Raw genomic sequence first — 17239 nt, forward strand, 5'->3', positions numbered from 1 at the left:
ATGTTTAAGCAAGTCTAGCCTGCTAGTGACAGTTAATTGGCATTGAATAGGAAGTGGGCCAGGAAAGCTACTTTATCACTTACATGATGGCTGAAATAAGACATTAGCAGACTACGATGCTGAGACATGCTTACACACGAAATACGCGAACAAGTGAATTATATGTTAATGGACAAATTGAGGTTTGGTCATTGTCTATTCGAAGAGGATGAAAAGCTGGGTTGATGGTCCCACGATTTTAAGTGTGGATGATGGGGGGATAGCGGCACCAGGAAAATTAGAAAGGGGATCTAGAGGGGAAATTTCTTCATGGACATTTTACATTTTGGGGAACTTGCCTTCATATAAAATATTTTATTACACATAAATATACAAAAGTAATTTATATTAACTGTGTAGCATATCCTGTGACATCTTTTCCTCAGGTAGAATTATGTTTTAAATTATATTGGCATAAGCTATACTAAAATCCAATTTAATGACAGCCAGCCCAAAAGTCAGTATGACTAGATTAAAATTATCTTATTATATGGAATTCATACCCCAAAACCCTGTGAACCTAAGTATTATAATTCCCATTTTATAGGTAAGAAAAAAATGTAAGACAGATCTTAAAGGGATCCACAGAGGAATGATAGATTTTAAGGAACTGAATTGACTTAAACGATGCTTAAACCTAGCTAACTCTAATTGATCCACAAAAAATTGACAGGAGCAGCAGTAAAACATGAGAAAAGCAGATAAACCCAAAGTAAATGATAATCCAGAACTGAAAGAGCATATTTTGCCACACTAATCTTAAAAATCAAGTACCCCTGTCTCTCAAACCAATATCAAGTAGTAAGAGTAAGAAACAGTTCTTTTCAAATAAGGCTGTGCGTACTGAGAACAGGGAATGTCATTTCTACCATGAACACCAACCTGGGGTTGGTGGGAGAAAGGAAGGGAAGGGGAGAGACACCTCTTAAAATCTGAACCCTGAAATTCCTGTTCTCACTTAAGAGTATATAATGATTTGATACCACTGTGAAATAGTGTATTTAATTCTTACCATTAATAACTGGTGTGTAAACAACAATCCCAACCAAGTTTGGATCAGATACAGTTGTGTCCAGAATGAGGCCCCCAATGCTGAAAGATAGAAAATCACATAATTTAGGGAAGAGAAAAGAAATGTGCTAATTTGAAGCTGCTCTTTACACACAAACACACCCACTTTTAAAAATGAGATTTTTAGACATTCAAAAAATAGAATAAAAAGGAAAATATTCCAAGTAAAAATCAACGTCAAGAGTGAAATGTTGAAAATAAAACATAGAATAAACGATAGCCCTACATGCCACAGCTCTCCTTCTGATCTCGAAGATATGTTTGTTCCTTATAAAAAAAGGAAAAGAATTTGCTTTAGGTGCATTAAAATGTCTGGAAGGATATATAAGAAATTATTAACAATGTCTATCTCTGGGTGGAGGGACTGACAGAAGACTGATGGTTATTTTATATCCTTCTGTATTTACTAACTTTTTAAAACCATGTGCATTTATTGCTCTTACAATCTAAAAAATACTTTATCTTTTTAAGTAAAACTCTACACCCAAAGAGGGACTTGAACTCATAACTCTGACCCCAAGATCAAGAATCTCATTCTCTACCACCCTGAGCCAGACAGGTGCCCCTAAAAAACAGATTTTTAAAAGAGTATTTCTTGGGGCACCTGGGTGGCTCAGTCCTTAAGCATCTGCCTTAGGCTCAGGGTATGATCCCAGAGTCCTGGGATCAAGCCCCGCATTGGGCTCCCTGCTCCGCTGGGAGCCTGCTTCTTCCTCTCCCACTCCCCCTGCTTGTGTTCCCTCTCTCAATGGCTGTCTCTTTCTCTGTCAAATAAATAAATAAAATATTTAAAAAATTAAAAATAAAGAGTATTTCTTTATATTTGAAATCAACAAGGCATTAGAAGGATCATTTTTAATGTGTGAAAACTAGATAGGTATAGCATCTTATCACTGGTAAATTAAAATAGTAAGTTGTAGCCATAGAAAGGGCTGATTTTGAGGACAGAGGTCTGGAAAAATTATATACAGTGAAATAGTAGCAAGCCATATACTCTGAATGTCTCAATGGAGTGTAGAGATTTTTTTAAGTTTCCAAGACCATTACCAATTGGTTAACTTCAGTTTCTTGGTCTAAGTCCTATAAACATTGCCAGAACCTATACTCCATGGGATCCTGTTGCCTAAATCCTCCAGGAAAATGCAATCTACATTACAGAAAAATAAACCCATGTTATCAGAGAATGGGGTTGTCAAAATACCAGAATCAAATGTTCTACCACTACCTGGCAGTTAACTTTAGGAGCTTATTAAATATTATTTTAATTTTTTAGTAAAATCAATGAATTGTGGCTTACTATGCCTCAATTACTAGGACTTCCCATTAAAAGTTACATTGTAAAGTCCCAAAGTAGTCATGCTTAGCAGTATTTTAATATTTTAAGCTCTAATTTTAAATATATATATTTCATAAAACAAACGAGTTATGTGTCAAAGAATAAATTTCTGTGCCAAAACCTACAGGTTCATGCTGTGAATATAACATGAATACTTGCTAGAACACATCTTAAAATGTTTTTATGACCCAGGTAACAAAATATTATAGAAAAATTAGAAAAGACAAACAAAAAGAAGAAAATAAAAATCAACCGCAATGCTACCATTCAGAGTTATACAGTTAGCACGCTGGCATATAGCCTCCCAGACATTTTTAAACACGTTGACTTTTAAGAATTAAAACTCACATTGTAAAAATCGTTTTCTCTTCACTTTTATTAAATTTTATTTTTATCAAATAAACTTATGTACATATTTAAAAAGTGAAGTGCCACAAAGCTTATTAAATAGTCCCCAGCTCCCACACCCAGAACCTGTTCTCCACTAGCAATTCTTTTCAACTTCTTTAGCTGTTTCTTCTGTTTAATGCTAGAGTTCTAAATAACATGTTTACACTGTGATTTCTTGATTTTAATTTTAGACATTTACCTAATGACCTCCACCGTGACAGATGAGGACTTAATCTCACTTGCTCTTCCCCTCCCTACTTTAGGTCCATCATAATGCCCTTCCTCCCCCTAACCTGCCAACTTGGTTATATAATTTTGGGTGAAAAATATTTAGAGTTTACTTCATTGTAACAATGAAATCATTATTCATAACTGAGCCACCAAGTGTATTATTAGATTTCCTTATTTCTATTTGTTGCTTTGTCCCATATTTTCCCTAATTTTGGGAGGTACTTAATACTAATTCGATCTCAACTTTCTAACAAAGGTAATGAAATGCTTCTGGATACAGTCAAACTCATCAGGTAACTGATCAATTGCACTTTCGTTTCTTGGAGACAGTCCTCCTTAAGCCCACTGTCCTCCTGCCAAACTGGATGGTGGCCTCCAGGCCTGCTACACAGCTGTCATCCTGCACCTTCCCTTCAGTCTCCCTCGCTGGGTCTTGGTCTATGTGCTGTGACCATGTTCCAACATTTCATAGGACCCTATCGCCTGAATCTCCCAGAAAAAGCAATCAACATCACGGAAAAATGAACCACATGCTCTCATGGAATGGGTTTCCTCATTCCTGTGTCACCCTCTTTCTTATTTCCTCATTTTGATAGACCATATCTTCCAACAGCGTTTATGTGAAAGGGCATATGGGAAGCAAACTTTTTGAGATCTCACATGTCTGAAAATTTTCTGATTCCACCCTTACATTTGGTTGATACAGTAACCATACCTTATGTTCAAAATAATCTCCCTTCAGAATTCTGAAGGCATAACTTCAGCTGTTGTTATTGGACATCATTCAGATTCCCAATGCTTTATGTATAACTCAGCTTTTTTCTCTAGAATATTTTGGGAATTACAGTAATGTCCTTTGATTTGGGTCTCTCCTGGTATTCATTGTGCTAGGTACTCTATGGGCCCTTTCAATCTGGATGCCCATGGTCTTCAGCCCTGGGGAATTTTCTTACATTATTTCTTTGATAATTTCTTCTCCTTATTGTTTGCCTCCAGATGCCCTCCTCTTTGCTTTCTGTTCTATTTTCCAGAACAGTTCCTCAGCAGTATCTTCTAACTTTTCTGAGTTTTTGTTTGTTTGTTTCTGCTATTTAGATATTCTTTTTTTTTTCTTTAAGATTTTATTTATTTAGGGGCACCTCAGTGGCTCAGTTGGTTAAGTATCTGCCTTCAGCACAGCTCATGATCCCAGAGTCCTGGGATCGAGCCCCACATTGGGCTTCCTGCTCAGTGGGGAGCCTGCTTCTCCCTCTCCCTCTGTCCTTGCCCCTGGGCTCATGCTCTCTCTCTCTCCCTCTGAAATAAACAAAAACCTTTTAAAAGATTTTATTTATTTATTTATTTATTTATTTATTTATTTATTTGAGAGAGCGAGCAGGAGGAGGAGCAGAGGGAGAGGGACAAGCAGACTTCCTGCTGAGCACAGAGTCTGATGTGGGGTTCTACCCCAGGACGCCGAGATCATGACCTGAGCCAAAATCAAGAGTTAGTCGCTTAACCGACTGAGTCACCCAGGTGCCTCTATATAGTCTTAATTCCCAAAAGCTCTTCCTATTTTTCAAATCCTCCTTATTAGAGCATTCTGTTCTTGCATTAAGGTTGCCATAGATTCTCTTACTGCTCTGAGGACACTGATGAGAGCTTTTTGAGATCTTTCAACTATCCCTGCACTTTCTTTGAGTACCATTTTTCTGCTGTCTTTCATGTTAGAAGCCTTAATCAAATGTCCGGTGAGCCTTTCACTGTCCACTCCTCAGTAAGGGGCACTGCAGAGCACGCTTGGAGTTCTGTGTGTACAGAGGCAGAGCTCGTCAGCAGATAGGCCTCCCGAGGAAGTGTCAGGTGGCCATGCAGCTCTTTCACTAAAGGACCCACAAGGGTCATATCCACAAGTTTTTGTGTGTGTGCTGATGAGTTTCCCCAGAAAGGAATTATTCTAATATTTTGCCTGGGGGGTAGATGCCTGACTGCCAGCATTCCATGAGCAAGGAAAAGGAAGGGGGATAGGGTTTTCACTGCTCAGCATCTAGATTTTCACTTAATCCTATTTTTCATACCGTGCGTAATCCACACCCTCACATGTACAGGTGTTTCCAAATCCACAGCCTCTCTGAGTCAGTCTCTCCAGAGTTAAGTTCTTGTCTTCTGCCAAGGTGGGAGGGGGCAGTCACTTGGGTGGTCAAGCTGGAGAAGGGCTTTTAGGATCTAATTGCTTCTTACATAAACTTTCAACCAATCTTCTTCATTTTGGCTCTGAGAATTACTTAGTGTTTCTATTTCCTCCACCTTTCTGGGTTTCTGAGGCTCAGATCTCAGAACCGCTTGCTTCTTATAGGTGTCCCCTCGCCCTGCAGGAGGTTAGGTTTTAGCTTTTTCTTTCCATTCTGCTAGTTCAGTTAAAAATCATCCATCCGATTCCTGTTTTACTAATTCTGTTGAATCTCGCACCTGCTGTCCTCTCTGCTCCCCTTCTGTCTTTGTGGTTTTATAGCTTTTCTGTTCTATTACTGTCATTTTAGTAGTTTCAGGAAGGAAGAAGACAAATGTGTGTCAATACATCATGTTTAACAAGAAATTCATACTCTTTTCTAGCTTGCTCTTTTCACCAAATGTAGAGTGAACATCTTCCCATGTCAATAAAAATGTTGCAATGTTATTTTTAGTGGCTAATATTCCATTTTGTGACTACACTGCAATTTACTTGTTCGATACCGGGTTGCTAGACCTCTAAGGTGGTCTCTTTCTTTTCTTGTTGTTAAAAATCCCACTGTGATGAGGATCCTTACAACTTAATCATTTGCATATGTCCTTAATTATATCCTCCGTCCTGCTGGAGTAGAAGTAGTCAAATGATATGTCCGTTTCTAAGGCTTTCTGATACTTAGGCGAATAACTTACTATTAAAAATAAGTAATGTCAGGTGAACACACACACACACACACACACACACACACACACACACACACACACACACCACCACCAAATCTTACTCATCAATCTGGTAAGGATTTGATTAGAAAAAAGTTTGAAACTGGTCTACTGATTTCAATAACTCCTGGGACTAATATCCCTATTACCTGTGTGATATTAATAATAAAGACCTGGCTATATAAGATGATTGACCCAAGAAATAAAAACAGGCTGCTGAGGTTTGAATATACACACAGATACAGGCATACAGAACACATGCACACACATTTCAATACTAACCTACTTATTACCATAGCTGTTATGACAGGCTCCCAGCCTGAGTGGAGAACTGTCCTTGTGGCTGGATGTTTGGCAGCTATTATAATCCAGATAGGAGTTAGAGCCAAGAAAAAGACACCAACTAACGGAGAAATGTAGTAATAGTTGTCTAAAATTAAAACAGAGACAACATTTCAATCTCTCTTCTAATCATATAGCAAATGTAGATATTAAAAGTACAAGTTTCCCGGGAGACAGGATGTTATCCAACACATTCACATGCTATATATTTTCTCTAAACTTCACAAAATTTAAACTATAGATAAGGTAAAAAAATATTAAATAATATAACTGAGAACAAATACATTAATTCAATGAACATTTATTGCAATAGCTATCTGAGCTAGAGGAGAATTGCAATAATCACGGTAAGGACAACAACAGTAAAAAAGCCAACATTTATTTGGTTCCTATTATTTACCAAGTACTGTGCTAAACGTTTTTTAGGCATCATCTCATGTGACTACCCTCACAAGTATGAGGACCTCTAGAGTCAAACGGGGTATTATTTTTGCCCACAAGGATCTTATAGTACAAACATTCCAAGGAATACTGGCCAATCAATTGATAATAGATATCCCCCCAACAAGCGTTCTAAAGAGCATTCTAAGCTCCAAAATAAAATAGAAAATGAAGTTTAATAAAGGTAAACACCTTTCTTTACTGCTGAACTTCTCAGAACCCTTAATATGCCAAGACAGAATACAGTACACTGTATTAACCATAGTTTGGCCAGACTACCTAGTTTCACATTGCAGTGTTACAACCTACCTTGGACAAGAAATTTCATTTCTATAAACTTCAATTTCCTTATCTATAAAATGGCAATAATAATAGTACCTATTTCATGGAGTTATTGTGAGTCTTAAGAGAATGAGTACATGTAAGTAGAATAGTGCCCAAGCACCTAGCTAATATTCATTGAACACTTACTATCATCATAATTATCATTGCCATTATCATTAACATCTTGCTATTTGGAACACACTGAGATAGCAGATTGCCAGGACTTTGTTATAACCCCTTTGTGGTAAACTGTCTTACTTGATCACAATTATTCATTCTCTCTCCATTCTTGTTATGTTTCCCTATAGAGTGAATATATTTCTCTGCCTCATTGACTTTGGGCTTAGCTATTTGTCTGGCTTTGTAGACATGCTGTATGTCACCTCTGAACAAAATTTTAAGTCCTTTCAGAAATGACTAGAATAGAGATATATGGGTAGATATCAGCAGTCTTCAGATATTAGAAAACAAGCATTGCAAGACTGTGATCCCTGAGATCCCTGAGAAAAGGGAAAGAAATGAGATAAGCCTACAACACCCTCAGCTTTTTTTTTTTTTAAGATTTTATTTATTTGACAGAGAGAGAGAGAGACAGCTAAAGGAAGAGTGGGAGAGGGAGAAGCAGGCTACCCACTTAGCAGGGAGCCCGACGTGGGGATCGATCCCAGGACCCTGGGATCAAGACCTGAGCTGAAGGCAGACGCTTAATGACTGAGCCACCCAGGCACCCCACACCCTCAGCTTTTTGACTAAAGGCACATCCCATACCACAGTTCAGGAAGGGAAAACTCCAGCAGAGTAAGGCTAGGGCAGCAGGAATTTATAGGATAAAATACTGGAGAAGAGGAAGCTCTCAGAGAAAGAGCTTGTGAACTGAATACTAAGCCATGCATGCACAGGGTGAACTCCACAAGTCTAGGCCAAGAATAATTGTGGAGTTGTAAGATGAAAAAATTCCCAGAGTTTACAGAGGGCTGGAAGTCATTCAAGAGCCAATCCTGTAGAGAGGAGAGGCCTCTTCAAACGTTGAGAACATTTAGTAAAGACCTGAGAAGGGTCACATCTTAGTAGAAGGACCAGCCCTAGTATAAAGTCTACTCAAGGTTGGTTCCAATAAAGCTTGAAACCAAGACTTGTTAAGGCTCAAGCTAATCTACAATTAACTGCCTACAAGAACAAAGTCAAACACTTTGTAAAGAAAAACAAAACAATTGAGCATTTAATGTTATTACATTCACAGTGTCTAGCATCCAACCAAAAATTATTCTGAAGTGTTTGGAATAATATTTAGTCACATTTACAAACTTAGTTAATACACTGAGATTGATCTTAGACATTTCTCATGTCTCTCAAAAGTTTCCAAGCACTTAAGATAATCTTCACAAATTTAATAAATTAAACATACAAATATGGCAAGTCTTTAAGTTTTCATAAATATTCATATAATGCATACAATTTTGGAATATTTAAATTTAAAAATCACAAGAATAAGTCAATTACTTAATTACAAATTTAAGATAGAAGACTGACATGTTTCTCTGATGGGCAAAGTTACAAGTATATTTAAAAGTATATGTTTTACCTCTTTAGCATAAAACCATTAATACCATGAATTTGATTCTCCAATATTTTTATACTTAATTCTAAATATCCCCAGGGATAAAGTTGCCTATCCCTTCCTGAAACAGTAACACCATCCCAAAACATTTTTGGTAATATTATTTAGCTGATCAAGGTGTTACTAAATTTTTCTGGCACCTCACAAAATTCTTCAATCCTTATCCAGATTTTATCTTGATTGAGCTTTGTATTTCCTCATCTTAAGATATTTAAAGATCTCTCACTTATGATTAAAGATGTTTGAACCAGAAGAAACTCAATTTTTTTTCCTATCAGGTAGGAATAAACAATTACTATAAATATTAAAATAATATCCAACCAAATTTTCTCATGGCTTTATCTAGATCACATCTTCAAAATAATTATGCTAACAAAATCCATTTGAATATTTTCTTCATTTAAAGGGATATGACTAATATGTTATACATAGTGTCATTTTCTCCATGAATTTTATAAAGGATTGAAAAAAAACTTTATTGAATGGATTCCCAGTTCTCCTTGTTAAAATACTAGATAAGGGTAAATAACATCCCAACTAGAAAGCAATTCTTACTTACTAAGATTGCTTACTTACTTACTGAGATTGCCAACAACCTCTTTGTAGGATGAAACAGAAAACTAAATCAAAATCCAATAAAATCCACTAAATCCACTAAACACAAATGAAAAGAACTATCCTGCTATGTCAGATCATCTTAGTACTTCGTTTTCGGGTCAAAAGAGGAATGTCCTACTCAGCTTTTAAGTTATTCTCAACATTAAATCTCTGGAAGGACATCTGAAGTGGAAAGAGGCACCTTCCACCCCAACCCCAGAATCACTGCTTGAACTTTCAAAATGGGGGAAATTTTTCTCAGTAAATAAACTAAAAATAATGAGTGGGCAGTTCCTCAAAAAGTTAAACAGAGTTATCATATGACCCAACAATTCCACTGCTAGGTAAATAACAAGAGAACTGAAAACATATGTTCACACAGAAACTTGTATAAGCGTGTTCACAGCAGCATTTTTCATAATAGCCCCAAAGTGGAAGCAACCTAAATGTCCACGAAATGGTAAATGGATAAACAAAATGTGGTATATTCATACGATGTCATATTATTCAGTACTGATTCATGCTGCAATGCAGGTGAAACTTGAAAAACATACTAATTGAAAGAAGCCAGACATAAAAGATCGTATATGGATAATTCCATTTTTTTGGAAATGTCTAGAACAGGCAAACCCATAGAAAGTAGACTACTGGTTGCAGGGTCTGGGCAAAGGGTATAATGGGGAGTGACAGCTGAAGGTTTCTTTTGGGGATGATGAAAATGTTCTGGAATTATAAAATAGTTTGTACAATCTTATGAATGTACTAAAAACCACTGAATTGTACACTTTTTAAAAGGTGAACTGTGTGGCATGTGAATTGTACCTCAATTTTTACAAATTCTAACAATGGAAAAAGAGGAGGGGCAACTATAGTCTTCAAAAATTGCAATGTCTTAAAGACAAAGAAAAAATATATACAAATATACAAACATACATACATACATATAGAGACAGAAAACAAAAGACAAAGCGAACAGGGTAAAATGTTAACACTAAATGTATCTGGGTCCAGGGTATGCAGGGTTTAAAAAAGTGGGGAAACCATGACAAAAATAAAAATTTATAAAATGGATTTACTGTAAACCCATTCTATCTCAATTTCCTGCCAAATCTAATAGGCCCATAACTACCAAATTATGATTGCATAGGACCCTCCTATCTTTTTCCTGGCTAAGACCTAACCCAACTCCGATGGCTAAGGAAAAATTACAAATATAGGAAAAGGGAAGATTCTAAAACATTTCTCTTTGTAGGATATATTGGTATTTTATAGATGTCATAAAACTAAGGAATTACTTTTAGAAACCACTAATGATACAATCGGCAAGAGAAAATGGTTGATTAAAAGCCAACCACGAACTTCTGCATTCATGTCAAAATCTAAAATACTGACTTCCTTCAAAATGAAATACATTTCAATGATCCTAGTCAAAATAATATTTTGTACTAATTTCTGAGTATATCAGAATAGGCACTGTAGTAGGTTGAATAATGACCCTCAAATACGCCCACATCCTAATCCTTAGAACCCGTGAATAATTACCTTATATTGCCAAAGAAACTTTGCAGATGGAAGTCAAATATTCTGAAGTGCAGAAGTTACCCTGGGTTATTAGGGTGAGCCCGAAATGTAATCACAGGTGTACTGCCAGGCAGAAGTTAGAGGGAGATCTGACTCCAGAAGAGTAGGCAACGTGACCACAGAAACAGAGATTGAGTAATACAGCTACAAGCCAAGGAATGCTGGCAGCCACCGGGTCAAAGAGCCAAGGAATGCATTTTCCCCTAAACCCTCCAGAAGAGGCCAGCCCTGCTGACACCTTGATTTTAGTCCAGCATAAGTCATTTTAGACTTTGGCTTCCAGAATTGTAAGAAGATCCATTTCTGTTGTTGTTGCTGTTTTGTTTATTTTTTAAATTTTATTTATTTATATGCCAGAGAGAGAGAGGAGTGCACAAGCATGAAGAGCTGCAGGCAGAGGGAGAAGAGGCTCCCTGCTGAGCAAGGAGCCTAATGCGGGACTTGATCCCAGAACCCTGGGATCATGACCCGAGCCAAAGGCAGACATTGAACTGACTGAGCCACCCAGGCACCCCTCATTTCTATTGTTTTAAGCCACAGAATTTGTGGTAATTTGTTACAGCCGCAATAGGAAATGAATACAGGTGTACAGATAAAGCTTTGCAGAATTTTAAGCCTAAGAAATGTCCGTGTGCATTAGTATTGTTTCTGTGACATAAACTACAGAAAAGTAAGGATGAACACAGCTAAAGCGGTTCAAATCGCTGTGATTCCACTTAACTGCCAAACATAACAGCCATCTTTCTGATTCATGGCTTGTACCTTTTATTAGATTGTTGGTGGCATTTTGCAACAACTGTTACCTAATTTCATTAACAACATTCATTATTTTTACCCTAAATTATTTTGAAATATGTAGCTCCTGTGAGTGACATTCTTATATGACGGCTGTTTGTGTATGAGCAGCAAAGCAAGGGGCATGGTAAGTTGCTCATTTTTTTTTTTTAATGCCCTCCATTATAACTATCAGAATTTTCTCACTAACTTGACCTTCCAGGAATCACTCTAAACTAAGATGGTGAGTGCTGAAAACCTCTGAAGAAGACTGACAAGCAAGATAAATTTAAATTCTACTCATATCACCACTCACATCCAGGCAGTGATATCCTAGAACGCCCTGTGAATAATTAGCTGGCATCCCCGTTAGTTTCCACAGACTGAAGCAACCTAAGGCCGATCGTGATTGCTCCTATGGCTTCAACTAAGCCATCTTTTTAAAGTTAACCTCGAAGACTGAGAAATCAATCAACATTCTGCTTCTCAGATCTTGCCTAAAAAGAGAAGAGCTGACAATTTTTCAAATCGATAAAATCATGTACATACCAGAATTAAACAGCCGTGCAGTTATAAATAACTGAAAAGGGGTTTTTTAAATCCTCTTAAAGTATGCAAACCAGAAGAAAGAAAGGGCAGCAATCATTGTGTACAGTTATTTCGGTTGTTGGCCTAACTTCACCCTTTTAATAGCTTTTTAAAATTACTATTGTTTAAACATTACTCCATGCATGAATAAATGCCTTTCTATCTTCTTGGCAAGTCATAGCAAAGCATATCATAGTCCAGAGCTCAGATTACTTTCTAAACTAACTTTCTATTTTTGCTTCTATTTCAAGATCTCTCCTAGCCATATGCTACCATTTTAATTTTTCTGTAGGGATACTAATCCCCTGATACTTTCTGCTAAGGCAAGATACTCTTCCAATATTTCTCTAATACTGTGTCCTCATTTTTGTACAATCTATTCTGTTATTGGACAAAGAATATAGCAAAATCATTCAGAAAGATAGCTATCTTCTATTTCCATGTGTGTACCACTTCCTGAATAGCTTCTACTCACAGTAACTGGATAGCTTTCAAAAGATATACAGCATTTCATCAAGTGTTATTTATTTAACATCCATTTACGTATATGGCCCTATGGGATGTTGATAGGTAGATAGACAGACAGACAGGTATAGACTTAAAAAGCACACACAATTTTGTCTTCAGAAGGTTATACCCTCATAAAGGAAGGTACTACACTCACACAAAAAGCTATAACGATCAGTAAAATGTAAAGAACATTACAAGGGAAGTACCAGTGAAGGGCTACAGGAATTCAGAGGAGGCAAATATCAATTAACATTAGGGAACTGTATGAATTTAGCATTGAAAATGAGGCCTCTGACTGGCCTTAATGAAGGGGAAGGGAATGACAGATGGAAAAAAAGAGAAAAAGCATGGCTGATGTATGAGAATCAGTAACTGGGTGAGTCTGGCTGGAGCAGGGAGGGTGTTGGAAGACACATTTCTGCCAACTCCTGGAAGTTTAACAGAAGGCTAAAACTTTAACTTTGTTAACTGAGCAACAAAGACTTAAGTGACTGTACAAAATAAAGTCAAGAGGAATAAACAAAGCTCTGGGCCTATTTTGTCCTTTTTGTGGAGAACTGGTGAGGTGAAAAGAGGAAAAATCCTGTATGTACTTTCAGATATCAGAAATCAGCAAATTTTATCGGGGCCAAAAGAAAAGTAACACATTAAATGAATGTAGAGTGAACTTCAGTACATGCATCAAAACTAACAAGACGAGAGGGGAGCTGTTCCAAGTCATTCTAAGTATCCGAAATTCTAGGTGGGGAATTAAGAGAGACTTTTCAAAACGCCCAGTGCTTTGGGAGCCGTGTAACACACAGCCTCTATCTAACGAAAGCCTGGAGCTGCCATGAAATCCTCTTTATCTCTGAAGACTGCTGAGTGTTTCCAGCATAGTTCAGGAATTAAACTTTGTTTCCAAAAACTAGGCAGCACAGCAGGGTGAATAGTCTCAGAATTTAAATGTGACTCTTCCTAACCTTTACACTCAGACTACCACTAACACTACGCTGATCTTATGAGGCCCCCTAGTGCTCAAAACGTAGACACATTATAATCCAACACTACACCAGAAAAAACCCTTCTTCCCTGTTAAATCAACTATAATTAAAAAATAATAACAAAATAAAATAAATCAGCACACATTATTTTCCCCAAAAGTTGATTTATCTTCTGAAATCTCATAATACTGATTCTATATCATTATAACAATTGTCTTATTTATTAGGATGACATTCTTCAATGGCATTCTCTTTCTTCCTTTCTTACTACTCAGACTTCAACTGAGGAGACATCCTGGTATTCAACCAGGAGCTGAGAAATGTGTTACAAATGACTTCATGGTAATTTGAGCACCCAAGTCTGCAAATATACCTTTTCTGTTTATGTGTGTAAGGCAACCCACCCTAGAAACACTACCAACCTTCCAGTCCCATCCCAACCCACCCTCAATATTCCTACCAAGACCCACAGAATAATAACAGGTAGAAAACCTTCACCCTCTTCTCCTTCCCCCTTCCATTCTCCTCCCCACTCTTCCTCACAGGGGAGACACTTGTCTAATTGGTAAGACTAGGGAAAGGGGCACTAAATTGTCTTTTGCGATCCAGCCTATTGATGAGTCTCCCCTCCCCAACACAGTTAGTAGCCCATTTCTGTGCGGAGATGAGGCCTACAAGTCACCCAGCTGCCTGCCCATGAGCGGGTAAATGAGTGAATTAATAGGGTAGGAGAAGAATATTAAGTCGCATTCTCTAATACTAGCCATATTTTAATCCCTGACGTCAGTATGAATTTCTAACTTTTATAAAATAGAGGGGAAAAGTATGACTAATTATCACCCCAACAATAAATTGAAGATGATCCCTTTACTAACATAACTCATCTTCTGTGCTTTATTTGACTGGAAGAGAAAAGAATGGACCATTACCCTGAATATACTTGTACACACAGCATTCCTTGTATATTTCACAACAACAATGAAAACCCAAGACCTATATGAATAAGATCTTATTACATTTAGGCCACTGATAATTTATTGTCTTCTACCTTGCTTCAAGTGGACATATCTTATTTCTAAATGAGAAGAATTTTCCTTGAACATATGGTTTTACTGACCATTGTTTTTATGCCACTCATTAAATAATTTAAGGTAATTTTATATACTAAATGAAGCTTCCATTAATAAATGATTGCCTTTGTTAGGTTAAAGCCCTTTCTTTAGTTCAAAAACATGCATCTGAGACTTACTTCTTCAAACCAAATGTACTTTAGACTTATTTTAAAGTATACCATAAATCTGTATAGAATCCACAAAATATATGAGGATGTATGAATAAATGTTTGCTTCTGGCTTGGCTTATAAACTATCTTTCTTTTTTTTCTTGTAGTAGTCTGTGGGTTTCTGTTTCCTTTTCTTTCTTTTTTTTTTTTTTAATTTAGCATCTAAAAAAATAAAACCATAGCCAACTTTTAGCACTAAACCAATGCTCATAAGTCATATTCATTTACATTGATAATAATTGTGTTAAAATAATTCATTAGATTCTATACATAATCTATCACTATTATCAGGAATTATATATATAATTATTATATAATAGTATAATTATAATCTGTCACTATTATAGGAATTATATCATTAATATATAATATTATATAATATATAATATATTATATTATAATATATATGTATACATGAATATATGATGTCTCCAACTTTACACAACATTCAGGCTAATTTTCATGGTAACTTTTTGGTTAACATAACCTCTACGAGCCTCAGTTTTCTCATCTGAAATTAGAGATGATAATTCTTATCTTATAGAGTTTTAAACTCCATAAGAAAAAAAATGTGAGAAAAAAATACATAGGAGAACCACAACACATAGCAGGTATACAACAAACGGCAGTTACTGTTCTGTTCAGTCTCAACCACCGCTCTACAACAGATGAAGGCCACCAAGGATTCATGGCATTGCTGCAACAATATTTATTTTAAAAGACTCTGAACAGCACATTATATTTAATTCCAGGTTAACTTACCAAGACAGGAGTACAAACCCTGACTTATCCAGGCTAATATGGCAAGAGTTATGAGGTCGCCGAAACTAGCAGCAATGGGGGTAGCAACGTTATCAGGATTTATGCCAGTCTTTTTTGAACCAACGATAACCCCAACCATTATTATTCCTGGAAGAAAGAAAACTCATTACTTTTTATGCTATGATTTAGAGAAAATCAATCCTCTAAATACTGAAATATAAAGGCTAGACAAACAGCACATCAGTTCCAGTTAGACTGCTTAGATAAGCTGACTAAAGCAAACAAAACATTTTACTCTAATGCTTTGGCAAAATGCCTTTCAACAAATTCCAAGTAGGGATCATAGAAGATTTAAGAAGTTCACTGTTGCATTTAGAGACCTGAAAAGCTACTGTAAAATAACATTAAAGCAAAAGTTTCAAATTTAATAACATTTATGTCTCAGATGTAATATATTTGTGTGTATCAAACCTGAAGATTTTATTTTAACCCTCTAAGTATGAAAATGTCAAAGAAAGGTGAATCATATTTATATGCACAGCAATTGGGAAGAAGACCAAAAAAAACAGATTTGTCTACATGGTGGTAGCCAGAATGCTTGCTTCGTTTTATTATTTAAAAGTGATGAAGCATTAAGAGAAGGGAAATAATAAAAATGAACACTGGAGGCCAAAACACGAAAAGCAGTCTCTGTAAAGGATATCCTTTTGTTTTTTTTCTTAAGATTTATTTATTTATTTTGAGAGAGAGAGAGAGTGCACAAGCAGGAGGGGCAGAGAAAGGAGAGAGAATCTCAAGCAGACTTCCTGCTGAGCACGGAGGCTGATGAAGGGCTCAATCTCACAACCCCAAGATCATGACCTGAGCCAAAACCAAGAGTCAGACACTTAACCAACTGTGTCACCAAGGTACCCCTATAGGATATTCTTTTTTTTTTTTTTAAGATTTTATTTATTTGACAGAGAAAGAGACAGCCAGTGAGAGAGGGAACACAAGCAGGGGGAGTGGGAGAGGAAGAAGCAGGCTCCCAGGGGAGAAGGAAGCCCGATGTGGGGCTCGATCCCAGGACCCTGAGATCAGGCCCTGAGCCAAAGGCAGACACTTAACAACTGAGCCACCCAGGCACCCCATAGGATATTCTTTAAAACCAAAGTTTCTATGAACTTCCAACTAGAGAACAGAAGATGAAAATATGACTGTGTACTTGTATTCCTAAATATTTATTTTCTTGAATCATAGAAATGGTGAGGGAGGATGATAACATTTACATCCATACCCAGGGGTATACATTTTCTCATGCCAAAATTTAGAGGATGCAGTGCAAAGAATATGTAAGATTAGTGCTTATGTGCTAACCATAAACCAGTATGGAAGCCAAATATGGCTATAGGAAAAAAATCCAGCATTTTTACACTGACAATGACTCAAAATGATTTTATTCT

General features: G+C 36.6%; 1 protein-coding gene across 2 annotated transcripts in view; it reads right to left on the reverse strand.

Moving 5' to 3' along the window:
• The window catches only part of SLC41A2 (solute carrier family 41 member 2), a 102186-nt gene that overhangs the window by 34907 nt on the left and 50040 nt on the right, over positions 1 to 17239 (reverse strand). For both annotated transcript variants that reach the window (XM_034643826.1, XM_011220058.3), the window contains exons 6-8: positions 15798 to 15944; positions 6278 to 6425; positions 1052 to 1131 (exon numbers count right to left, since the gene is read on the reverse strand). In XM_034643826.1, coding sequence (XP_034499717.1) covers positions 1052 to 1131; positions 6278 to 6425; positions 15798 to 15944 — 375 coding nt within the window. The remainder of the gene's footprint in view (positions 1 to 1051; positions 1132 to 6277; positions 6426 to 15797; positions 15945 to 17239) is intronic.

Source organism: Ailuropoda melanoleuca, chromosome 15, assembly GCF_002007445.2.
Source record: "Ailuropoda melanoleuca isolate Jingjing chromosome 15, ASM200744v2, whole genome shotgun sequence".
Classification (NCBI taxonomy): domain Eukaryota; kingdom Metazoa; phylum Chordata; class Mammalia; order Carnivora; family Ursidae; genus Ailuropoda; species Ailuropoda melanoleuca.